The 25,532-nt window shown below is 44.9% G+C and overlaps 1 protein-coding gene across 1 annotated transcript; it reads right to left on the bottom strand.

Annotated features, from left to right (window-relative positions):
• Positions 1–13,006: 13,006 nt before the first annotated feature.
• JUN (Jun proto-oncogene, AP-1 transcription factor subunit) lies at positions 13,007–15,323 on the bottom strand. Its single transcript, NM_001265850.2, has one exon. The coding sequence runs from the start codon at positions 14,337–14,339 to the stop codon at positions 13,335–13,337; it is 1,005 nt and encodes a 334-aa protein (NP_001252779.1). The 5' UTR covers positions 14,340–15,323; the 3' UTR covers positions 13,007–13,334.
• Between the last annotated feature and the right edge of the window lie 10,209 nt (positions 15,324–25,532).

Raw genomic sequence — 25,532 nt, 5'->3', positions numbered from 1 at the left:
TGTGTCTTATTCTGACCAATAAGCTCCAAGCAGAAATTACATACATTGCTTGTGTGCTGAGGCACCTAAGAGCCAGTATAACTTCTCAAGCTCTCTCTTTCTTGACACAGTAACATTGGAAGCCAATGATGAGGTAGTAACATCATGAGATAGAAGAAAATGGGATCCTAAGTCACTGGATGTAGGAGGATTCCCACTGACTTAACTTTGGGTGGGTAAAAATTAATGTTTGTTCTGTGAAGTCACTGAGATTTCAGTTTGTTACCACAGCACAGATTAACCTATCCTGACGAATACACCCCATTTTATAGATGAAGAGATTAAGCCTCCCAGCAATCAAGTAACTTTACCCAATCAAAGGGCTACTAAGTGACCAAGTCTGTATGACTCATGATAGCCGGCCCATGGCCTCCACCTTTTCCTATGTATTGGCCCCAGCTTGGCATCCCTGATCTTGTTGGCTTCCTGACATTTGCTTCTGTCCAGGTCCTTCCCTCCTTTCCCTCTCCATCGCTCTCTTTGGCATGCATAGACGAGAATGCCATATGTCCAAGTCTTCAGCTATGACACCAAAATCATAGAATTGCTTCGAATGTTGTAATTCTGCCTTGGAATTTATTTTGAGCCTTGGCTGGTTGAGTTGGCCCTTCCCGAAGATGGCTGCTCAGCATCTGGCTCCTATTTGGTCTTTGGCTAAAAATTCAAAATTCATTTTCATCACTGGGTTTGTAGTATTTTCTTTCTTTGCTGAGCACAGTGAAGGAAAAGATGTGGCCATAATACTGTAGCTGAATCACTCAGCATGGTGGGTTGGAACAACTTGTTCCTAAGAAAAACTTGTGTATTTAACAGATGTTATCACATTCCAGGGACTGTGATAGATGCTGGGGATGCAAAGTGGACTTTGCAAAGTAGCGCTCATATTAAAAGAGTAGCCAACCTGATGACCTGCATGAAGTTTAAAAACGCAAAATACTGTGATAAGCCCATGGAGAGTCAGCACATATAGGCACAGGGATGACACAAATGAGAAGGTTGTTTTTCCCACCCAGCATGATCCTGATTCCCACCTGAATGGGTTTTAGTGATATGATTGGAAGAGTTGTTTGATATGTTTGATATGTTTAGTGATACGATTGGAAGAGTTGGGTGTTGTGCTAAGCGTTTTCCAAAAATCAACACTTCCCTCCTTTACAACAATGACACCTATTCCATGCGTAAGTAAACTGTTGCTCAGTGAAGGAAAGAGACTTACCCAAAGTCATGTATCTAAGATTTCAACTCAGTTCTGTCTAACTCTTGATCTTCAAATCTTCCCCAGCATAGTAAGCTGGTGCCCCTGTTAATGGAGATGAGTTTGGATGCGTTTATTCCAATATCGCAAGTGTCTCTTGTCTCATTATCCAGTGAGTTCCCTGAGCCAAGCACTCCGCAGCTCCAGCGTGGGCCTCTTGGAAATTCCGTGCTAGTTCTCAAGGCCTCCTACCTGCTGAGCCTTAGTCTTCATTCCTGAAATAAGAGCTGTCCTGCAAACAGTGTTTGGCGCTTGCTTCCTTGCGTCCGGCTGGTGGAGCAAGGACGTTTCCAGCACATGTAATTCCCCACTCTGTTAAAAAAAAGAAAAGTATTTATACTTGGTCCCCTCTGAAGGCGGACGATGCCCATACTTTTGTCCCAGCCCAATTTGTTGACTGGGCTTTTTCTCATCCTTTAAACCCGGAGAAGCAGTGAACCTGCCCTCTGGCGCCACCTACCGGCACTGTTTTTCGAGTCCAAGGAGCCCCCTGCGGAGTTGTGATGTGTTTAGTAATTGATTGGATGAATCCTGCCACTTCGTTAGTAGATTCTTTTCTTCTTCACGGACTAGAGGTTGGCCAATTAGTAAAGATATTGTATAGCAAATATATTATCCTACTTTAAAGAGACCAGAGTCTCCTATCTCTCGCTTCCCCCACCCCATCAGTTGTGGCATTCCTTCATCTTTAATTTCTTCCTTCAAAAAATATTTATTTTGTTACTGTATAGAGATCAGGGCATGGGGCACACAGCTGCACACCTGAGCAAACAGAGGGACTGACTGATTTGCTGGTGTAATGAAAAACATTAGTTTTGGGTTCATTACTGTGATTCCACAATGGGCACCAAATCCCACTTAAGACCCACTGAAGAAGTCTTCAAAGGGACACCGTTTCAGGTCTGTGCCTGGTGAGCGTGCTGCCTCTTCGAATCTTTGCACAGAAATAACCTACGGTTGGAGACTCAGACCTGTCAGATCAAAACCAGGCCTGGCCTACAGACCTTGAAACAAGTCAAAACAGTGAAACTTACTCATCCATTTTCAAAATATGGCCTGTTTTCTTTACAAAATGCAGCAAAGCCTCTCAGATGGGCGCTGGCTGCAATATTTGATATATTAGGGAGAATCCTGACTCCTTCCAGGTTTCTGCCCATCTGTTTTAAATCCAAATGGCTTGGCAGAGGATGGTTTTTAGTTATGTATTTTTTTCATTTCAAATGGAATTTAAAACAGCAGGGGCAGAAAGCCCAGATACGGATGAGGGAGAAAATAAAAAGGCCCCTGGAATTCCCCCATTTCGCCTTCTACATTAAGGAAAAAATATCGGCATTTGTTGCAAACCTACTATGTGTCAAGGTATCACTAGGGAGTGTGATGTTGCTGAATCATTGGAATGTTATAAAATTTTAAATGTTTTTCATTTTCTTCTTCAGAGGTGGTTTGATTTCATGATCAAGAGCTTGAACTTAAAATCCTGCTCCTGCCTCCTGCAGTCATGGGGCCTTAGCTATTTTCTGTAATGACTCTGGATCTCAGTTTCCTTGCCTGAGAACAGGCCTGTGATAATTACTTTGAGGGGCTATTGTCAGTTTTACACAAGGTAGTGCGGAGGCAACTACCACAAGAATGGTTCTGCTTTAAGAACGAAGCAGTGTGATTTTCAGAAAAAACCTGGGTTTTCTTTGCTCACCATCATCTGGCCGCTCAGATTGTTGATGACTTGAGGGTACTATATTCAGACATGGCAAGTTAAACCACATACCATCTGGAACCACCTGCCCTTATGGCCTCCCCTCCTACCTTGTCCCCTCCCTCTGAAGGAACCATGTTTTCTTTTCTTTTCTTTTTTCTTCCTCTTCTTCTTCTTCTTCTTTTTTTTTTTTGACAGAGTCTTGCTCTGTTGCCAGGCTGGAGTGCAGTGGCACGATCTCAGCTCACTGCAACCTCTGACTCCCTGGTTCAAGTGATTCTCCTGCCTCAGCCGCCCGAGTAGCTGGGATTACAGGCGTGCACCACCATGCCCAGCTAATTTTTGTATTTTTAGTAGAGACGGGGTTTCACCATGTTGGCCAGGCTGATCTCTCTTGATCTCGTGATCCACCTGCCTCGGCCTCCCAAAGTGCTGGGATTACAGGCGTGAGCCATTGCGCCCGGCCCGATATTCACTTTCTTAAGATAAGACTTGAGAAGACATTGACCAGAATTGCCCATTAAGAGACCAAAAAGTCAATAATGAGTTATGCATTGTGACCCAGTCTTAGAAAGGCAGTAGATACCTCTAGCCTGGGCTGCAAGGTTTGATAATATTAACAGCAACAATAATCACTAAATGGATGAGCTCTAGTAGTTGACATTTTCTTCTGATCTCCCCAGTATCTACTCCCTCCTAGATCCTGATTTTCCTTTGAACATACCCTCTTTCCTCCCTGTCTGGCCATGTGCTTTGAATGACTCCACAACCTTGGTTTCGGAGGTGGGCACTTGACCTACACTTAAGCTGATCAATATATCTCACTTTACCCCTTCGCCATAGTGATTGGATGGATATGAGACCCAATTAGATCAATGAAGCATAATTCTGGGAGGCTGTGAGAAATTGCTGTAGCCCTCTGACCCCTATGGATGGAGAGTTGGGAGTTTCTGGACACTGCCACATGGAGACTGAAGATGAAGCTAACACTTCCCATAGCAAGATGAGTGATAGAGAGAAATCAGAGCCTGATGATACCATTTGAGCCCTGTATATAGCCATGTCTGGAGCTACATCTATGATGGCTTTTCACTGATGTATTTCAATAAAAATCCTTTACATTTAAAACTAAGTTTCCTGCTTCTTGCAACCATGGAATTCTAACTGATACATTTATGATTTGCTGGCACTAGGTTAAGCTGTTTTACATATATTGACCTATTTAATCCTTACAACAATACAGTGGGAGTAGATATTATATTATCTCCATTTCACAGTGAATGAAACTGAGGCTTAGACAAGTGAAATATTTTCCCACTGACAGCTCGAGGTTGATATTAGAATTCAGGTTTTAGCCACTGCTGTTTCCTCGGCATGCGAATATGGCTGGCGAGTGGCAGCATGGTTCCTTCTCAGGATTCTGTATGCTCTTAGGCACTTCATCCTGTTCTCTCCCCTCTCCCCAACATTGGTAACCCATTCCTTCATTTTGCTGTCCTTCCCCTCATCTCTCCTCTCAACCTCACACCTTGACTTCAAGACTCCCAGGAGATAAACATTAGCCCCTCCACCTAGCAAGTTCAGAGAGCTCAGGTTTAGAGCAAGCTCAGAGAGCCTAAGGCAGGAGACTGGCTGAGATGACCCCTGCACAGCCCCCAGGCTGCCCTGTTGTGGAAGCTGTGGCCTTAGCCTGGGTGCTGGTGATTGTGTCTTCCTTTTCTGGCACAGAGCCACTCTCAGAGGCTTCTTTGACAGCACCCAGGGCAACCCAGGCTGATAGGCACCCTGCTCGAATAAGGCATTTCACTGCCTGGGCATTTGTGTGCAGCTGGCTCTGTTTGAAATCCTGCCTCTTTCTGACTTCACTTCCTGAATGTGCTGACAGGCCTCTGAGCCAAGCCAAACAGGTTCACAATGCAGTGCCTGCAGAGTATTCCCCTGCGAGTGCAGCTGGGGAAACAAAACTTTTCTCCAGCCCACAGAGAGGACCTGCCAGCCCTTATATGACCAAGAAGTAGGCCCTGTGAGACTTCGTTGAATCTTAATGGGAAATGTTTTTATTTCAGCTAGGGCTGTGTGTGTGTGTGTGTGTGTGTGTGTGTGTGTGTGTGTGTGTATTCCTGATTTTTTTCTTAAATTAACAAGTTGACAGTAAAAACTAGCTAATTATTCTGTGCCTGCTGTATATAAGTGCTTTACATATATGTTCCTCCCAACAACCTTCTGTGGCAGCCATGATTGGCTCATTTTGCAAAGAAAGAAATTGAGAATGAGCATCAAAGTAAGGGACTGGCTCCAGGCTCCCCAGCTACAAGTGGCAGAAGCTAGATTTAATGCAGGGGCACTTTACTCCAAAATCTGCATGCCTCTAAGTCATAATACCTCAGTTCTCTCCCCTAACTCATAATACCTCAATTCCTGATGTTTTTGTTCAGAAGTGTAGTGAGGAACAGTGGGAAGGGCAGAGGCTCTGGTGTCTTTCTAGCTCTGAAGTTTGGCAAGATAGCTTTTTCCTCTAAATCTCAGTTCCTCATATACAAAATGAAATAACAGTGCCTGTGTGGTAGAGAAGTTGTAGAGTTCAATGAGATAGAAATTTCCGTGGCAGTATCATTCAGGAGCAAGGTCCTATGTGGACAAAGCAAGTTATTTGGAGTCAGGAAGAGTTGGATTCAGCTTGAGCTTCCACCAGTCACTTATTTCATAAAGTTGGATAAGATCTGATGCTCCATTTCCCCTTAACACCTACCCTGGAAGTCCTAGCACAATATCTGCTACATAGGAGAAATTTAGCAAATGGTATATATTATAAATATTATGTACGTGTCAGTTTTTATTATGCTTGTGGCAGGCTTTATTGGTTCCTACCAGAGGATATTGTTCCTACTGTTGGTTCCGACCAGAGTTAGAATATGCTAGATAATGCTATGAGAACAAGCAACCCTCAAATTCAGTGCCTTAAAGCAACAAATTATTGGAGGATTTTGCTCATGCTAAATGGTCGCTGTAGGTATGCTGGTGGTTGGGAGTTGTGGGAGAGGAGAATGGACTCTGTCTACATCACTATCATTTAGGAACACAGGCTGATGGGCATTGCATTCCTGTGTGTCCTCAGTTGCCAAGGCAAAGAAAAGGGAAGATGTTTAATCTTGTACTTGCTCTCTTGGCATCTATCTGGATGTTATATGTCACCATTGCTTGCATTTCATTGGCTGATGCAAGTCAGAAGCCCTCTCACTTAAGTTCAAGGAGGTAGGAGATGGCAAAGTGCAAGCAATCATGGTGGGCTCATTTCCTAGTCATGAATGATTTTGAGTCTGGGACTATGACCTGCTCCTGTCCAATGGGACAAGAGGTAAGTCTACTGGGGTGGAGGTGGGGAGCTGCTAGGAAAGTTTCTCTTGTTAATAAAAACAGAAAGATTGTAGTAAACATTCCTGCATTGCTGGTGACTATTGTGTTGACTTATGATGCCGGAACTGCTGCAGGTATCTTGAGTGCCCACAAGAAACTTCCTTGACACACTGAGAATGGTCAAATGAAAAGACAGGAGGCACCTGAACCCATGATTATGTCATTAAACCACTACATTAGCCACTTGTGGACTTGTTTCATATCTGGACTTCTGGTTTACGTTGCATGTTCTGTTGCTGGCCCCTGCAAACATCTTAACTGGTAGAATGGTCAATAATAGAACAACTCAGGTGCCTGCCCATCTTTCTCCAGGATAACATAATATCAGGAAAAGTTCCCCCTTCAAGCATGAACCTAAGATCAATCAATACACCCTGGAAGAGATTAGTCATCAGCCCAAGGTGATGAATGTACAATCCTCAGGATATTTGGGAAATACTCAAATTCTGTCCAGGGGACCAGTGAGTACCTACAACCTAAGAAAGCAATAAATGTATTGGTGATCTGGTAACACAATTGTTTGAAGCAATAATGAAGCAATCATCAAGCAATGTTTTTTATTAGATGTACATGAAGGAAGTTTGTGTAGCAAGAAACTGTCAGGGTTTCTCAGCGCAGAAGTGTTCTGTTCTCTCCAGAGAGGGGGAGTTTGCAGAAGGGCAAGGAGGGTTCATTAGACATTGCTGCGGCATGGACGAAATATCCCAGGAGACTATCTGATTACCTTTGCTCAGATACTGTGCACATCAAAGAACCTTCTGATGACTAATTCAGTCCTCAGGGTCCTTGATGTAGACGTAGGGGTGTGCACTGAGTAAGAGACCCAAGGTCACCAGGGTTTCTGTTTCCTGGAACAATATAGGAGAAAAGTATGGTTCTTGATGCCTGGGGACCAAATTGTTCCCCACCAGTTACTGGAGCCATGGCCTGAACAAAAGCACTTAAAACTCACTAGAAGCCTCAGCTTCTGCTCCCTTTAAACATGACTACTATCAATGGGCATCCCTAGAACAGTGGTGAAAATAGCACGAGATAGAAGAGGCAAAAGAGCTTTGGAAACTACAAGAGTATGGATGGGTGAGTACAAAATGTCATTGCTCAACACTGTTTCTTTTGCTCAGTATACTCCAGGGATTCAGGCCTTCTTATAACTACTAGGGTGCACCAGAGTCTTTCCCAGGCTCTCCCTCATGCTGATTCTCCACCTGGGATGTCCCACTCCTATTCATCTGCTCTTCACCTGGGGAACTCTTAGTCTAAGAATTCTCAACTCAAGTAGTTCTCCAGAAATACTTTGTTGCCAACCCAATTTAGATCTTATCTTTATTACTGCCCAGTTCTTTTTCTTCATTACACTTTAATCATATATTTATTTGTGTGTCTCCCTCCCTCCCTCCCTCCCTTCCTTCCTTGCTTCCTTCTTGACAGAATCTAGCCTCTGTCGCCCAGGCTGGAACGTAGTGGCGCCATCTCAGCTCACTGCAACTTCCACCTCCTGGGTTCAAGCGATTCTCCTGCCTCAGCCTCCTGAGTAGCTGGGATTACAGGCACCCACCACCATGCCCAGCTAAGTTTTGTATTTTCAGTAGACAGACAGGGTTTCACCACGTTGGCCAGGCTGGTCTCGAACCACTGACCTCAAGTAATAAGGCCGCCTCAGCCTCCCAAAATGCTGGAATTACAGGTGTGAGCCACCATGCCTGGCCTTGTGTGTTTATTTACTGTTTCTTTTAGCTAGATGAGAAACTCCGTGAGGGAAGGCATCCTGTTGCTTTCATTCTTCTGTGTTCCTGGTTTCTGGCACAAAATAGGATTTCAATATTACTTGTAGTAGAAAATGAGTGCTATGGGAATGTAAAATGTTATTATCAGTTCCCCAACAGAATTTGTTTATATATCAAGGAGTTTATAAAGTTTGGGTCAACTAGCCTCATTGAGCTTAAATCAATTCTAGGTGACCAGATAAAGTCAAGTTTGGTCTTGCAGCAGTGAGGACCAACTCTGTGCCGTAAACCTGGAAGGCCTGGCCTACACGGTTGCAGGTCTGTTTCATTCACATCTGTTTATTTGAGCTTCCTGACTCTGAACAGGTGGGCTCTAGACCATTTTGTAAGATGATTTTCTTTCAGGTATCAAATGGACCCAATGGAGAGGAAAACGTAAGCATGGAACAAGTAGCATAAGAGGAAAGTAAATCTCCTGGTATCCCTCTTTAGGCCTAACTCGTCAGAAAGTTGCATAAGAAGAAAGGTGGCACGATGTAGCCTGGACCAAACCATCTTCTTCCCATTTCTTCCCCAACTCTAAGACTACTTTAAATACCATAGGCATTCTAAATAAAAGTAAAAACCTATCTTTGGTATTTCATCCCTTACCTAGCCTCTTCTTCATCCTCTAAACTGTTGCCAGCATGAATCTTTCTCAACTTGAGGGTATTATGTCCCCACTCTGTTTCAAATTCACCTACTTTCTCCACCACCTATAGGATAACATGGAATGGATATTAATTCTCAACCCAAGCCTTCAACTTCCCTGCCTCTTCTCCCTTCAGTTTTCTTCACCTTTGTTCCAAGCTTCTCTAAGCAGCTTTCAGGTCCCTAAACACAAGATGTTTTCTCATACTTCTCTGCCTTTGCATGCAAGTTTCTTCCCAATCTTTTCTTCCTGGTAAGGCCCACTGGATCAGCTCAAATGTCACCTCTCCCATAAAGCATTTTCTAATAATGCCTCCTTCTGCTCCCATCTGGCACCTTTTTCTTATAGCATATATCTTGTGCAATTAGAGTAGTTTCTATTTCATCTCCACATTCCCCTCTACCAGAATGTGAGTTCCCTGAGAAGCGATTATATTTTGCTCATCATTGAATCCCCACAGCCAAGCACAGGGTCCCAAAGAGATCCAGGACCAGAGGAATGCCCTGCTTTGTGATGTCCAAAAGTCCAAAACCAAACAACTCAAGTTAGGTTCTAGAGTTCGGAAAGAATAGTTTTACCTTCTGGGGCCATCCCAGCTTCTAACCCTCTTCCTCTCTTCTATGAGATCCTACTTGACCACCATAGAGGTAGGTGGAGGAGGCAAGGGGCAATCAAACTAGAAGTCATGGTCTCTTTCCTTGGTTCAACCAATGCACTTCTCTAGTAATGAAATGACATGGAGGAATAGATGGATTAGCATGATTCCTGTCTCAGCAAGCAAACATTGGGTACTAATTTCTGGACCCCTGAAATATGTCTAACTTTACTAACAGAAAGTCCCCTCTGTCATTACCAATAAAGCTGGTTGTTTTTAATGAAGACACATCTGGAACTGTTTTTGTGCCTGCCCAAGGACACAATTACTATCCTCCTTCATTTCTACCTTTAAAACTAATGTTTCAGGCAGACCCATTTAATGTAAGCAGATGCCCACTTGTATTAGTGGAGGCAGGAAGGGACACTGTGTGTGGCTGGATGTATGAATGTGTTAACAGTTTAATTCTTTTAAGAACACTCACTAAGAACTAGGCTTTAGAACTTGAGGGTTGGCCAGGTTTGACTTTGAGGAGGTGAAGGTTGATCCATCGCGAGTTATGCACCTGGAAATGAATGAAGTATATTTACGAGAAGAAACTGAGACTTGGAATTATGTTGGAGGAGGGTTTGAGCTCACTTGTCCTTTCAGTCATCAAACGTTTATTTCATGAACATCTACTATATGCTAGGCGCTGCATTAGAAGTTTGGGAGTCCATTGATGAAGAGGATAGGGTTCTGACCGGGAGACACAGAGGTTCATAACACATTTTGGTAAGTGCTATCATAGGATTTTTCATGAAATGTTATCATGCTCACTAGGGAATTATTAATTCCCTTTGAAGATGGAGTTACCAACAGAAGCTTTACAGAGAAGGTGTCACTTACGCCAAGACTTGAAGAATGGGGTAGGATTTATCAGTTGAACTAGAAGGAAAGGTATTCCAGGCAAATACATGCAAGCAGAAACATGAAGGGGTGAAAAAGCAAGGGATTTAGATTCATACAAAGATATGTTTTTGATAGTGGGCATGTAAGCTGGTCAGTTCGTGGTTTATCAACTTTTTTTTTTTTTTTTTTTTTTGAGTCATGGAACTCTGGGAGGGTCAAATAAAAGCAACAATCTCTCTCCTCAGAAGAGTGTGTACAGACACACACACACAACTTTCTGGGCATTTTCATTGAGTTCATGAACCCTCTGTCTTGATAGACACAGAGGGTTATGTCCCTGATTGAATTATTTTATATATGTAACATATATGTGTAAAACAAATTAAGAGGATTAATAACTATGTGTCACTAGCTTCATCTGCTCCAACTATTAGTGTTACCTAAAGATTAACTCATTGAAGGCCCATAATGAAGTTAACCATTAAGTGTTTATAAGCAGTTAATCTTTTGTCTCCAAAATTTACCAGAGATCATGGTTAATTTCCTCTACCACAATTATTTATTTCCACCCCTTTTGGTTAGAATGGTTAGAATTTCAAAACTATACATTTAGAATGTTAATTGAAACAATCAGGCATGGGGATAGGCCTGAGTTTCAGACTTTTTTTTTTTTTTTTTAAACACTGAAATCTAAAGCAAACTGGGGAGTGGTGTGGCTTTTCTGTGCTGTACTGTTGTCTGGGCTTAGTCTACCTTTGCAGGTAATTAATTCCCCAGCCTGCTTATTTTTTCTAGTTGGCTCTTGTTTAGCTTCCACAGAGCCCCACCCCAAAGTGCTTTATTGTCCCTCTGCTATTTCTACATATGGTCAAAATCATCTCACCTTCCGGGTTGCTGACATCGGCAAATTCAGTTTGGCAAACCGGGCTCTGCTCCCAGTAACCCTTTGTTCAAGAAGTGTTATTACAAGGGAGAGTATACCCGAAGCTAACAAGCCTGTCCAATCTCTTCCACTCCTAGAGATACTCCTAAGGAGAAACTCTGTGTATTTGGATTTACAGCCACAGGCAGGATATTAGCACTCCCAGACCTATTGGGTACTAGAACATTGCTAATGAGCAAACAGCCCTGCCTCAATTAGTGGTTTGTGAAATATTCCTGGATATCAAATTGCTTTTGCTGCCTGATAATCACACTGGCTCTTGGGATGAAAAGCAACCAAGCAAAAAATTGTTCCCTTGTTGAGCACTGCCTTGTTGATCTCCTAAGTTACATCTGTAGTCAGAATTTAAGTTTCCCATTTCCCTAGAGCTGAGGTTTGATTTATGCATGTAACCATTGAGTTGGTGTTCATGTTTTCTCTTGCGAATCTTTTCCATAGTATTAGATTACTATCTTTTGAGACTGATTCTATAATTACTTAAACAAGGTTGATTATTTGAGAAACAAATTAAGAAATAAACTATAGACAGATCCAAAATGCTAAACTGCTAGTTTCCTTAGACATAGGTATTTATTTGGGGGTAAAGGGTGGTAGTAGAGAGGAGGGAATTAATAAAATTGGGAGACTGTTTCATTCAGATCACAACTTCCAGTTTGACTCTTCCTAAATTCTTTGCTTCTTAATTTTCAAGTCACTTCAGATTGCAGCAATGTTAACCTCAGCAACTAAAAATAAAAGCTTCAGTATATTACTTGGGAAGAAAAAAGTAGTAAAGGGAAGCAATTCAAGATCTGTTATTGGTATTTGAATACATTTATTGTGACAAGAATGCTGTTATAAATATTCATAAGCAAAGGCCATCTTTTAATCTAGGAATTGTCAAAGAGAAGATTCCAAATTGGAAGGATACATCTTTTGTAAAATCTGCCACCAATTCCTGCTTTGAGAATAAGCATCTATTGTTAAATTTCTACTAACATTATAAATGGTCACAGCACATGCCACTTGATACAATCCCAAACTTTGAAATGTTTGACTTCCCAGTGGGCTGTCCCTCTCCACTGCAACACCCCCCCCCCTTCCTCCAGCCTCCTGAAACATCGCACTATCCTTTGGTAAGCAATTTCATATAGATAGCTGGGGGAAGAAGAGTATAACCTGACCATAGAAGCAGGTACATCAGGAACATTTATTTCTAAAGTCTAATAGAGAACAGTTTTTACTGCTTGATAGTAAGAAGCACTGAGAGTGATTTTAATTGACATTCTTAACTCTTTCAACTCCACCTAGATAGCTAGTATCTATAGATGATGCAGAAAAGAGGTTAGGGGAGTACTTTTCAATAGTTTATTGTATTTTCTTAAATATCCTTTCTGGAATTTTCAGAAACAAAACATAAAAAAATTATATACTTTATTACAAATGGTAAACTCAGAGTGCTCCAAATCTCTTATTTACAAACAACACTGGGCAGGACACCCAAACAAACAAACAAGAAATAACTTACAAAGGCATGAAGCTGTTTATTGACAGTAATCAGCTTTCATCAAATTAAAAAATATATATATGTACATACACAGTTAACGAAGGCAGGCCAGAAAGAGTTCATCTGTAGGCTCAGCCTCGCTCTCACAAACCTCCCTCCTGCCGCCCCTCCCCAGCCCTCCCCCCCGCTTTGTGTTCTTAATGAGTACTACAGAAGCAATCTACAGTCTCTATTGCAGTTTGTAACCCCCTCCCCCTCCCCCCTTTAATACTGAATGAGATCGAATGTTAGGTCCATGCAGTTCTTGGTCAATGTTAACGAAAAGTCCAACGTTCCGTCCGCGCGGGGACAGCCCGTCCGCAAAGCGGGGCAGCCCGCAGGCGGCCGCTCCCTGGCTCCACGCCAAGGGAGGGCGCGCCAAGTCCTTCCCACTCGTGCACACTGGGGGCGCCGTCAGGACGCAACCCAGTCCAACTTGGATACCCTTGGCTTTAGTTCTCGGACACTTCTTTTTTCTCTCCGTCGCAACTTGTCAAGTTCTCAAGTCTGTCTCTCTGTGTTATTTTTTTTCTCCGTTGCCCCTCAGCCCCCAACAGTCTCTCTTCAAAATGTTTGCAACTGCTGCGTTAGCATGAGTTGGCACCCACTGTTAACGTGGTTCATGACTTTCTGTTTAAGCTGTGCCACCTGTTCCCTGAGCATGTTGGCCGTGGACGCCAGCTCCGAGTTCTGAGCTTTCAAGGTTTTCACTTTTTCCTCCAGCCGGGCGATTCTCTCCAGCTTCCTTTTTCGGCACTTGGAGGCAGCAATGCGGTTCCTCATACGCTTCCTCTCCGCCTTGATCCGCTCCTGGGACTCCATGTCAATGGGGGACAGGGGCGGCGTCTCGCCAGGCATCTCGGGCACTGTCTGAGGCTCCTCCTTCAGGGCTTGCAGCCGCGGGTGCTGCACGGGCATCTGCTGGGGCAGGTGGTGCGGCGGCTGCGGCGGCGGCTGCTGCTGCTGGGGTTGCGCGGGAAAGGCCAGGCCGGCCGCGCCGTAGGAGGGCGCCCCGCCGCCGCTGCTCAGCGCGCCTGGGTTGAAGTTGCTGAGGTTGGCGTAGACGGGCGGCTCGCTGTGCAGGCTGGCGCTGAAGCCTCCGCTGCCGCTGCCCCCTGCCACCGAGGCTACCGCTGGAGCTACCATGCCCGCCCCGCTGACCGGCTGCGCCGCTGACGTGACGCTGGGCAGCGTGTTCTGGCTGTGCAGTTCGGCCAGGGCGCGCACGAAGCCCTCGGCGAAGCCCTCCTGCTCGTCTGTCACGTTCTTGGGGCACAGGAACTGGGTGGGGGTCGGCGTGGTGGTGATGTGCCCGTTGCTGGACTGGATTATCAGGCGCTCCAGCTCGGGCGACGCCAGCTTGAGCAGCCCCACGTCGGGCGAGGTGAGGAGGTCCGAGTTCTTGGCGCGGAGGTGCGGCTTCAGGCTCCCCACTGGGTCGGCCAGGTTCAGGGTCATGCTCTGTTTCAGGATCTTGGGGTTACTGTAGCCATAAGCTCCGCTCTCGGACGGGAGGAACGAGGCGTTGAGGGCATCATCATAGAAGGTCGTTTCCATCTTTGCAGTCATAGAACAGTCCGTCACTTCACGTGAGGTTAGTTTGGGCTGCGTGCTGAAGTTTCGGGGCCGCAACAGCGCTCTGGCAAGCGGGGGACACCCGTGCCCCCCGGGGCCTTTGGCAGGGAAAGTTTCTCTAAGAGCGCGCGCACCCGCTGGTTGTCGTCCCCGCTGCGCCCTCCTCACCAGCTCGCTCCAGGGAGCGCAGGGTTAATTAAGATGCCTCCCGCACTCTTACTTGTCGACTCGCGCGCGCGCTACCCGGCTTTGAAAAGTCGCGGTCACTCACTGAGCGCTCTTCGGGCGCCGCCGTTCCTTGGAGTCCGCGGGCGAACTCGCTTCCCAGAGCAGCGGCTCTCCCGGCGGCGCGGATCAGTGCCGACCCGCAGAGGCCGACCAGCGGCGGGTCTCGGCCGCCCAGACTCCGACGACTTGTCCCCTCCTCCGCTGCGAGGGGGAGGGGGCGCCCGGCAGCCGCGGCTCGCGCTCGCCCAAGTTCAGCAACCGGTGCGAGCGAAGCTGAGCGCACGTCCTTCTTCTTTTGCGTGGCTGTCCGCCGCCTCCTGGTCTTTACCGCCGCCGAATAGCCTAAGACGCAGGAAAGGCTTGCAAAAGTTCGCTCCGGGACTCTGGGCCAGTTGTCTCCGGTCCTCCGGGCCGAGAAAGTTCTTTGCTGCTGCAGTCGCTCGCCGACTTCCCCCGGCGGGCGCGTGGGTACCGCTGCTCGCCACCGCTGTCAACAGCGCCTGGGCAGCAGGGCTCTCCTCCTGGGGGCGGCTGGAGACCAGGCTCTCTGGGCACTCCTCGTAACACCAGCCCGGGAGCCACAGGCGCTAGCTCTGGGCAGTTGGAGAGACGGTGGAAAAGAAAATAAGATTTGCAGTTCGGACTATACTGCCGTCCTGGCTGGCTGGTTGTGTCTGTCTGCCTGCCTGAGTCCGCGCACCTCCACTCCCGCCTCGCTGCTTCAGCCACACTCAGTGCAACTCTGAGCCCTTATCCAGCTCGAGCTCAACACTTATCTGCTACCAGTCAACCCCTAAAAATAGCCCATGATGTCACCCCAAGGCCTTCCCATTGGCTCGCGTCGCTCTCAGGGGGGCGGGCCCGCCCGTCACCATGGAGACTCCACCCTAGAAGATTCTTCTCTGGGCCCGCGGAGGCTCACGGGATGAGGTAATGCTCCGCTGCCCTCCTACAGTCGGGCCCTTCTTTCTCCTACCCTCCCCCCTGCCGCACGCCTCTCGGCCCTCTCTTCCCCGGTCCCCTCCCCGGGCCGTTTTTCCCGGCCCGCCCGGTGCATTGTGGGCTGACGTCTTGGGGTTTGACTGTCTAGTGACGGTGGCTGCCGCGAGCGGGCGGACGCTCGCAACATCTGACGGAGGGGGCTCAAGTTCACGGCTGCGGACTGGGATGCAGGGGATGCGGGGACCCGGGAGGCCAGGGAACCCGGCCAGTTGTTTTGGGTCAAGGGTGCGGGCGAGGGGTGGTTGTGTTTCCCCACTTGTGGGGCTCGAAGTCATCCACCGGCGTCCGCCACCGCGCGGGGCGGGAGGCTGAGAGTCCAGGTCCGCCGCCCCCCCGCACTTCCGGGGGGCGGGAGCGCCGCCCTTAAGGTGGCTCTGTGAAGTCCCAGTTGGGGGCGAGCCTAAGGGGGCTTAAGTTTGGGGGCGGTCTCCCGAGAGTCGGCCCCCCACGTTGAGAAACGCTGCGAAGTTTGCATCTCGGTCAAGTTCAGGAGGGATGGTCCGCGGGGTTGTCTGGCTGCTCTTAGAAGCTGAGAGATTTGTATTGCCCAAAACTGGACGCTCAGCTGAGTCTCCGTTGCACCCCACTTCATCCTCCGGGACCGTGGGGGAAAGGGCGCGGGGGATCACAGCTTTGCCTCCGAGGGGCAGTTTTTATAGTGGGCGCAATTAGTGGGTAACAGGGTCCAGATGGGAACAAGCGTGTAGGCGATCCGAAACTCGGGGAACCCCGGTGTTAGTCTACTCCCCTTCCCGCCCCCGGACAACACACACACGCTTAACACAACACGCACAACATGCGCGCGCGCACACACACACACACACGCACACACTCTCCACCCGCGCCGAGTTGCTTCCGGGAAAACAAGCTCAGAAGGCGGGGGACACTCGCATAAAGTAACGCAGTAGAACTCAGGAGCCCGGGGTAGAACCTGGACTTCAAATCTCCGCCTTCCCGGCCGGGTGGTGGGCCCATATCCTGAGTAGCCTCTAGGAAGCGCTAGACACATGTAAGTGGTTCCTTTTCCGCGGTTGTTATTTTATCTTCCCCCCGCCCCCCACCCCTTAGGGACGAAAGTGTGTGGTGGAAAGAATCCCGAAGTCGGGAATGCTGGTTCTTTCGTGGCCAGGCTGCAACAGTGTGAAGCGAGCAAATCACGGAACTCCTCTGAGCTTCATTACCCTCATCTGCAGGTGGGGCCGGTGCCGTCCACATCACCGGGCTGCCGGGAGTTAGTGTGACAGGGTCGCCTGCAGCACTAGGGAGGTGGTGGCCAAACAGCTCGCTTCCCTCCCCTGCCTCGCGGTTTCCATCCTCGCAGAGCCTGGATAGGATGCCAGGATATAAGAGTGCGATTTGGCAGGACCAGGTGTACTTTCCTGTGAGAAGCTTCGAGGGGAGGAGGAGAGGGGGAACAGGGTTAGAAGTCAGCTCTTTCCCAAGCCTCTGTCTAGAACTGGGGCTTGAAGTTGGACCTGCAGCAGTTTAAGTTCCTAGGTTCTAAATTCAGACTTCACTGTTTCTGAACTTGGAATTCAGCCTAGGGTTCATTGCCCCCAGCCCTAAGGTATTTGCGGCTTTGAGTGTTCAGAAACCAACAGCAGCTGGTATCAGTGGGAAACCTGCCAACTTTTCTTCACTCCGTGCACCCACCTAGCTTTCACTGATCTGCAGAGGGTAACTGAAAGCCTACTGTGAGCCAGGCGCTGAGCTGGGGAGGGGGTGGGGTAGGTTTACAGTGATGACAAGATCCAGTTACTTCCTCAAGGAGAGAACATTCTCCTCTGTCTGTTGCCCTGAATAATTTTCTGTTGTAATCAGGGAGCTGGTGTTCTAAATATTTTTTTATAACAGTAATAAAAATAAGTTTCATGTATTAAACACTTATCTGCCAGGCATTCTTCTAAGTAATTTAAGTATGCTGTTTTCTCCCCACAACCATCTTGAGAGACATATATTATTACCAGATTTAACATGTGAGGAAATAGGCCCAGAGAGGTTAAGTATCTTTGTTTGGGTCACACATGCACCTGGAAATTGACCTCAGGTCTGTGTTACATTCCTTTGTATTTTCTCTACTCTGGCAAACTTTCTTGTGGAGTATTAGTTATCTGCAGAGGAAATAGCGTTTGTGGCATAAAAGAAATTTTCTTGCCTGATCCTCTGACTATAACTCCGTTCAGAGTTCCTGTATTTAGAAATTTCAAGACTTAGGACTTTGTATAAATATATATCTTTTACCTAAGGGTTCTGTGTGTTCCTCTGTGCCTCATGTGGTTTAGTAGGCTGATCTTCTCCTTATGTTGAGAAATAGCATATTTCATCCAAAAAAAATAACAAATCTGTTCATGTTAACGCCCCTGCTTGGAAGCCTTCATTGGCTTTTCCTTACAACCAGGAGTGTTCCGATTCCTATGCCTGGGAGAAGGGGCTTTTCGCAATCTAACTTCTCTCTCCAGCCTTATCTGTCACTCCCAGTTCTGTCAGGAAAGGCAGTGTTGTGCTCCCGTAACAAACAACCCTAACATATCAGTGGTTTATTCCAGTGAAAGTTTGTCATTTCCGCTACATGACCATTGTAGGTTGGCAGGGTAGCTCTGCTCATTGTAGCCACTCAAGGGCTCAGGCTCAAGGAGGCCTTGTCTTGATACCCCTTTTCAAGGCTATCCTGTCTGTGGGGAAGGAACTCGGAACATCATGGCTGTCAGAGCATCCACCTGGAAATGGCACACATCACTTCTGCTCATACATCATTGGCCAAAGGAGTTACATGGCCATGCCTAACTTTAGGTCACTGTAATCCTACCAGGTGTCTCAAAGGGATCTCCAGGAATATTTGGGGAATAGCACTAAAGACTCTATCTCCCTTTCTGTTCACCAAATGTTTGGTCTTCTCTCCTTCCCCTGGCGGAATTCCCTCGTTCTTTTTTCAAGGGAGACAACCTTAAAGAGCCATGTGGTCACAGCACCAAGCTGCCCTGTCCATTGTTGTCCATGATTCCTGGATTTGCCTTTGGAGAGTCTTCCTTTTCCACAGCTAAAGCAGGCATTGGAAAATATGCTTTTAAAGAAGCTTTTAAAAGTTGGGGAGATGCAGAGTGACATTAAGTATTGAATATGTATAGGTAGGCTTCTTATCTATCTGATATAAGGTGTTCCATGTGCCAATAGCCACAAAATTCTTTTCCAGATATACTTCTTTGGTTTGCCATATCTCTTTGTTTTCCTGCTATCCTGCCTGTTGACTCCTCTGTCTCTCTTCTGCTGTCTTACTCTCTTGCTCTTCACTTGATTTTGAGCACTTTGGGCTTACTGGGTTTTGGTGGGAGAGTTAGACCTTTCTTCCTTTTCCCAGAGCCATTTTGTCCAGTTGAAAGCATATGCTGGGTAAGATCTTAATTGATCCTGTTTTTTTTTTTTTTTTTTCTGAGATGGAATTTTGCTCTTGTTGGTCTGGCTGGAGTGCAATGGCACGATCTCGGCTCACCGCAACCTCTACCTCCCGGGTTCAAGCGATTCTCCTGCCTCAGCCTCCTGAGTAGCTGGAATTACAGGCATGCACCACCATGCCTGGCTAATTTTGTATTTTTAGTAGAGACGGAATTTTTCCATGTTGGTCAGGCTTGTCTTGAACTCCCAACCTCAGGTGATCCACCTTCCTCAGCCTCCTATCCTGAGGTTTTAATAGTAGGTTCATACTTTGTGACTTGATCCTTACTTCAAAGCTGAGTTTCTTCCAGGTCCTTTCTTGCTAGAAGTATTTCTTGATTTTATATTTTACTAGTTGGGACTGGGAAACAATTGCCTCTTTTAATGATATAAATCCCTGGATTTATAGATTTTCTCTATTCCATTTCATTCCTAATTGCAAACAGGCCAAATTTTTCTGAGTTCATCTTTGAATAGCTTGTAGTAACTTTCAGAATGCATCCAACAGCCACCAGCACACACTACTCACTTTCTGTTTTACAATCCTTTGCTTTAGTTCATCAGGTTCATGATCTGCCTTCTGTATTATCACAGGTGATCTGTTTACCAAACAGATCACCATCCCTTCAGCTTCTGATAGCAGTGTTCTTAGTTATCTCCCTCTAAATGATTGTTTAGTTTTATTGTTGTTATGCTTATTGTTGTTACTACACTAACCCATATCTAGGAGCCAATTTTTATATCAGTCAGGATGGTTTAGGTTATGCTGCCATAACAAACAATCCTAAAATCTCAGTGGCTTAACAGTAAATTTTATATTTTGCTCATACTACATGTTCAAGTTCATGGGGCTCTGCTTAATGTGCTCATTTAGAAACCTAGTCTGAAGAAGGTTTCATCTTGACACATGCTTCAACAATCATTCCATCACTTTGGTGAACTCATATTGGTTTTAAAAGCTCCCTCCTAGGAATGACACTTTTTTATTGTATTTACATGTTATTGGCTAAAATAAGCCACATGACCATGCCTTACTTAAGGGGTGCAGGAAAGTGCAATCCTACTAGGTACCTGGAAGTCAAAGAGCTGGAAATGCACACTTCCGTATACTCTAGGTTATGCTGTGTTAGCCATCCAAAAGTCTTACTGGGTTACAACCACAGAATGGTTTCTCACTCATATTGCATGTCCACTCATATGGTTTGGTTGTGTCCCCACTCAAATCTCACCTTGAATTGTAATAATCCCCACATGTCAAGGATGGGGTCAGATTGAATCATGGGGGCAGTTTCCCCCGTACTGTTCTCATGGTAGTGAATTAGTCTCGTAAGAGCTCATGGTTTTATAAATGGGAGTTCCCCTGCACAGCTCTCTTGCTTGCCACCATGTAAGATGTACCTTTGCTTCTCCTTTGCCTTCTGCCATGATTGTGAGGCCTCCCCAGCCATGTAAAACTGTGAGTCCATTAAACCTCTTTCCTTTATAAATTTCCCAATCTCAGGTATGTCTTTATTAGCGATGTGAGAACAGACTAATACATCTACCATAAATTGGCTGTGTCTCTGATTTACACACATTATCTTTGCTCAAAGACCTTGGTTAATGAAGCACCCTCTGTCCAAACATTACTGTCATGGCAGAGAGAAAAGAGCATGACTCTTAAAGCTTATGCTGAGAGCAATTTACATGACCGAGCCTGATGTCAGTGAGGAGGGGCAGCAAGTATTTTTGAATACTATTGCAGCCTACCACACCCTGTACTCCACATTCCCTCCATTCCTCTGAGTGGCTGCCACCCCAAATATTTTCCATCCCTCTGACAGTTTCCTGTCTTTGCACGTACTTTTATCCATAATCAAAAGGCTACCTGGCAAACTCCTATTCACCCTTCAGTAGCCAGCTCAAATAATCACTACCTCTGAAGCTTTCCCTCACCCCATCTCATGCTTCACCTCGAATAGTTACTATCCTGTTTGGCTGTCACCATACTGGGTACATACCTGAAGTAGAGAAAGTTTTTCACATGATCTTGTAAATGTCTTCTTAAACCCCTGACTCTCAATCCAGCAACTGTGTCTTATTCTTATTTTGTATCTCCAATGCTTAATACAGAGCGTGGTATTTGGAAGTATAGAAGGTGCTCAGTAAATGCTTGCTGATGGATTTTTTTTAAATAGCCTTTTCCATAGTGGAATGAAGGGGGTGTTTTAATGATTGAGTAGCAATAGTACCTTGTTTTAATACATAATATTTGGAAAATGTCAAATTCCCTTGCTGAAGCCTCCTTAAAGGCATCCTATTAGCTTAAAAGAGCTAGGACTTCTCATCTCACTTTTCTCCAGCCACACTGCCTATGGCTGAATCAATCAGGATAGCCTAAGTTATGCTATGATTAAAAATATTTCCAAACCTCAGTGACTTAAGAAATAAAGATTTTTCTTGTTCCTACATGCTCATATGCTATAATTAAATCTTTTTTTCCCAAACCTCAGTGACTTAAGAAATAAGTTTTTTTTTTTTTTTCCTTGCTCCTTCTATATGTCCATCAAGGGTTGGCAAGCACTCTGATCACATTACCTTCCTCTAGGACCCAGGCTGATGGAACACCCACCTTCAGGAACATTTCAGATCTCATGGTAGAAGGAAAGGCAACTTTGAAGAGTCTCATCTCAGCAATTAAGTGTCTTTTCCTAAAAATGTCACATGTCACCTCTCACACATTTATTGACTAAAACCAGTCTCATGGCCCAGCCCAGCCAAGCCACAAGGGGACCAGGAAGCACAATCCTGTGGTGACCAGTCCTGATGACTCCCACACTAGCCTTCATTTATTCCTCAAATAAGACAAACTGCTTGTTGTCTAAGAACCTTTATAAGAGCCCTCTTAACCCTTCCTTGTTTTTGGCCAATTTCTATCTTTCTTTGAATGTTAGCTTAAATGACAAAGAGGCGCTCTGTGATTTTTCCTAATGTGCCCTCTCTGCATGTAAATTCGATTTCTCCTTATACTCTCATAAGTCCCTATAACTTTTCTTTGAGAAGGATTATGAATAACACCCATTTCTTACCTTCAGGAGTTAAGAACCAGCTGAGAGTTAGACACAGGAATCAGATGAGTGAGGATCAAAATATCAATGTGAAAATTAATACAGACTGGTTTGGAGGGTATGGCAAACAGGAGGCCACAGTTTATTTCCTGGTTGTCTTAGTCTCTTTGTGTTGCTATGAAGGAATTCTTGAGGCTGCTAGTTTATAAAGTAAAAATAAGGTGTATTTGGCTTATAATTCTGCTGCTTGGAAAGTTCATGATTGGGCATCTGCATCTGGTAAGGGCCTCAGGCTGTTTCTACTCATGCAAGAAGGTGAAGGGGTTCTGGATGTGTAGAGATCACGTGGGCAAAAGGGAAGCAAGAGAGAAAAGGGGGAGGTGCAAGGCTCTTTTTAACATCCAGCTCTCCTGAGAATAGTTAGAACTCACTCCCTGCCTCACCCCCAGGGAGGGCATTAATCTATTCATGAAGGTTCTGCTCCCATGGCCCAAACACCTCCCATTTGGCCCCACCTCCAACAGGTGGGATCAAATTTCAACATGAGGTTTGGAGGAGACAAACATTCAACCCATAGCACCGATGTTTCACCCATGCATTAAACTTACCTACTGGTTCCTGGCAATGATGGACAGTTGCAGGCCTTCTTCAGAGGTACAGTGAGAGTATTCATCCTTTGGACGAATTGACTCTGAAAAGAGAGAGCCAGTTTCTGAGGGGGGCATGCATGGGTCTTTTTTGTGAACTCAGCAATCAGGTAACTCAAATTACTTTTCTTCCCATGGGGAGTATATGTAAAGGATGGAAAGAGAGGATAAGAGGGTTATTTTAGCAGATGTCCCATCATGGAAAACTGAGGCCAGGGAAATGGTGATTTTCTCTTAACAATAGAATGTTTAAAAAAGTATTATTCTATATTTCTTTATGTAATTATGTATTTTTTGTTTTTTTAAAAACTATCTTATTAAAGTCCATTTCACACACTAGATGCCAAGTGTCAAAAATATAGAAAAACCGTATCTCTTGGTCTCCACTGTATCCATAGCATCTAGCATGCTTAGCACAGGGAATATACCCAATAAATCTTTTTTATACATCAGAGCCCTTGTGGAAGTCCTCTTGAATTTCCTTCAAGGTTTTTGTCAAGGAGTAATGTATAACTGTTGTATACATTATCACATTTATGGTGATGCCTTTTCTCTACTCAGAACTTCTACAAAACCTATAGGATCATAAAGTGGCAAGAGTCCTTAGTGGTCACCTTCCAAATCCTGCCTTTCTTCCAATGCAGAAATTCCTTTGCTAACATCTTCACTACTTAAATACTTCTAGTCACAAAGTAAGGACACGATGCCCAAAGCCAAGAGTAGTAATTCTACTAAATGCTACTGGTTGGACACCATTGGGTCCCATCATTGGGAATATTGTGGGCATGAAATTTGGAAAGCAACTTGGCCAACCACAAATATCTGTGGGAAGGACAGCAAATGGTGAGAGGCCTGAAATCTTGTCTTGTGGAGAAGAATTGAATAAACTGGGATTATTTGCCTGGGAGAAGTGTGGGTTGGAGAAGGCAGGGGGAAGACCAAGAGAGTGCCCATGGGAGTCTCTGTAGGTTTTGAGGTCAGAGCTAGGCTAATGGTTAGAAGTTAGAGAAGAAAATTTTCCTATATTTAAGAAAGAACTGTCTGAAGTTAAAATTATTTGTCAATAGGATAGTTGCCTTAAAAGTAGAATTGTAGTTCCCCTGCTCAACATATATTTGTTATCTACTATGTGCCAGAAATTATGCTAGGTTCATTTATGATAATTCCTTTTGAACCCATTGTACTTATAGTAATCATCATTTTTATTTTCAATGTTCATAAAAGCCATCTTAAAGAATCTCATTTGGAATTCAGGAGTGGTATTAACGTCACTGTTTCTCGTTTCTGGAATTAAACTTTTTTTACCTTCAAAATTCATAAACCTGGAATGATACATTCTCATGTCCACTATTAGATGGATATTTTTCTGTCAAAATAATGAGTGTTTTCAGTATCCATAAATCAAAATTACCTGGTCTTGGGATCACTTGAGAAGATTAGGTACTCCCTTACCAACTGTGGCAGAAGAACTACAAAGTTTTCACCAAACCTCTTTTCTTTTCCTCTTGTATGTACAGATAGACTACATTTCCTGGCCTCCTTTCTGAATGCCTGTGGCTGAGTTTTAGTCCATGCAGTGGATGTGCTGTGTGTCACTTACAGGCTTGGCTCACAAAACCGTCTCTCTGCATCTCCTGGTCTCTGTGACTCCAAGGTCATAGAGAAGGGCAGGGCCACAGATGGGAGTCTAGATCTCTGAATAACCCTGTGAAAGGTTACTTATCGACCAGAAATATTCTCAATAGGATTTTGATGGAATGAAGAATCAACTTTATCGTATTGAGCCACTGAGATGTTGGAGCATATGTGTTAAAGCTGCTGCTGTTTTATTTCGGTTAGTGCTGCAGGATACCCTCAGTGAAGAAACAAATGTGGAACTGAACTTAGGGATTTTGTTCTGCTCTTTCTAGTTCGAAGAAAAGTAGTGGAGGAGGCAGAAGAAAAGAATATAGCATTTAATTGTGCTGAGGTTCCTTTTACAATGCTTTCTTCCCATCTAATTTATAAACTTCATGAGACATGTTGCCATGTCTTACATACTCTTCCATATTTAATCTTTCAGTGGGTATTTATTGAGAATTGTAAGGTGCTTTGGGGATTTCAGAAGAAATAGAGATAGCCCATATTGTTAAGTATTTTACTCATTTATTCAAAAAATTTTGAACAATTACTATGGGACAGCCATTGGTAATCACTGGTGAACAAAAGCTATAGTACCTTCCCACAAGTTGGGGTCTAGCAAGGAAAATAGAATAAAGAGGCAAGACTAGTTCAGTATGGCAATGCTATGAAAAACAAGGAACAGGATACTCTAGGTGTCCTAGGGAAATCTGACAAGTGTCAGGGTCAGAGAATTGTCCTCTAGGAACTGAGTCCTCCAAGATGAGTAGGAGTAGCCGGGAAAAGAGGAGATAGTGGAGAGAGAAAGAATATTCTGGGAAGAGGGAGTGCATGTACAAAGGCCTGGATATTATTGAATATGGGACATGTTTGGAGGGACAAAAAGGTAAAGAAGAATGGAGAGAGCCTGAGAGGAGGGCCTGGTAATATATGTATGCATATACTTAATAAATGCATTCAGAAGGCTTTGTGTGATGTACAAGTATAATATGTAATATGGGTATGCATTTCCCTAGAAGGAAATATGGCTGATTAACCATCAGGATGTCAATGGTTGTGATTTTTGGGTAATTTCCACTTTCTTATGCTTGCCTGTTGGTTTTAAAATTATCTACAACGAACATGTATTCCACTTGTAATTTGAAAAATCAGAATACATGTTTCTTTTTCTTATTAGTCGTGACTGCACCTGCTGTCACTCATTGGATCCTCAC

The sequence above is a fragment of the Macaca mulatta genome, chromosome 1 (genome assembly GCF_049350105.2).
Source record: "Macaca mulatta isolate MMU2019108-1 chromosome 1, T2T-MMU8v2.0, whole genome shotgun sequence".
NCBI lineage: Eukaryota > Metazoa > Chordata > Mammalia > Primates > Cercopithecidae > Macaca > Macaca mulatta.
The sequence above is the reverse complement of the archived record's forward strand: the minus strand, read 5'-3'. Positions and strand labels throughout refer to the sequence as shown.

Coding starts and splice junctions, on each gene's coding strand:
- JUN (NM_001265850.2), bottom strand. CDS start 14,339: ATGACTGCAAAGATGGAAACGACCTTCTATGATGATGCCCTCAACGCC.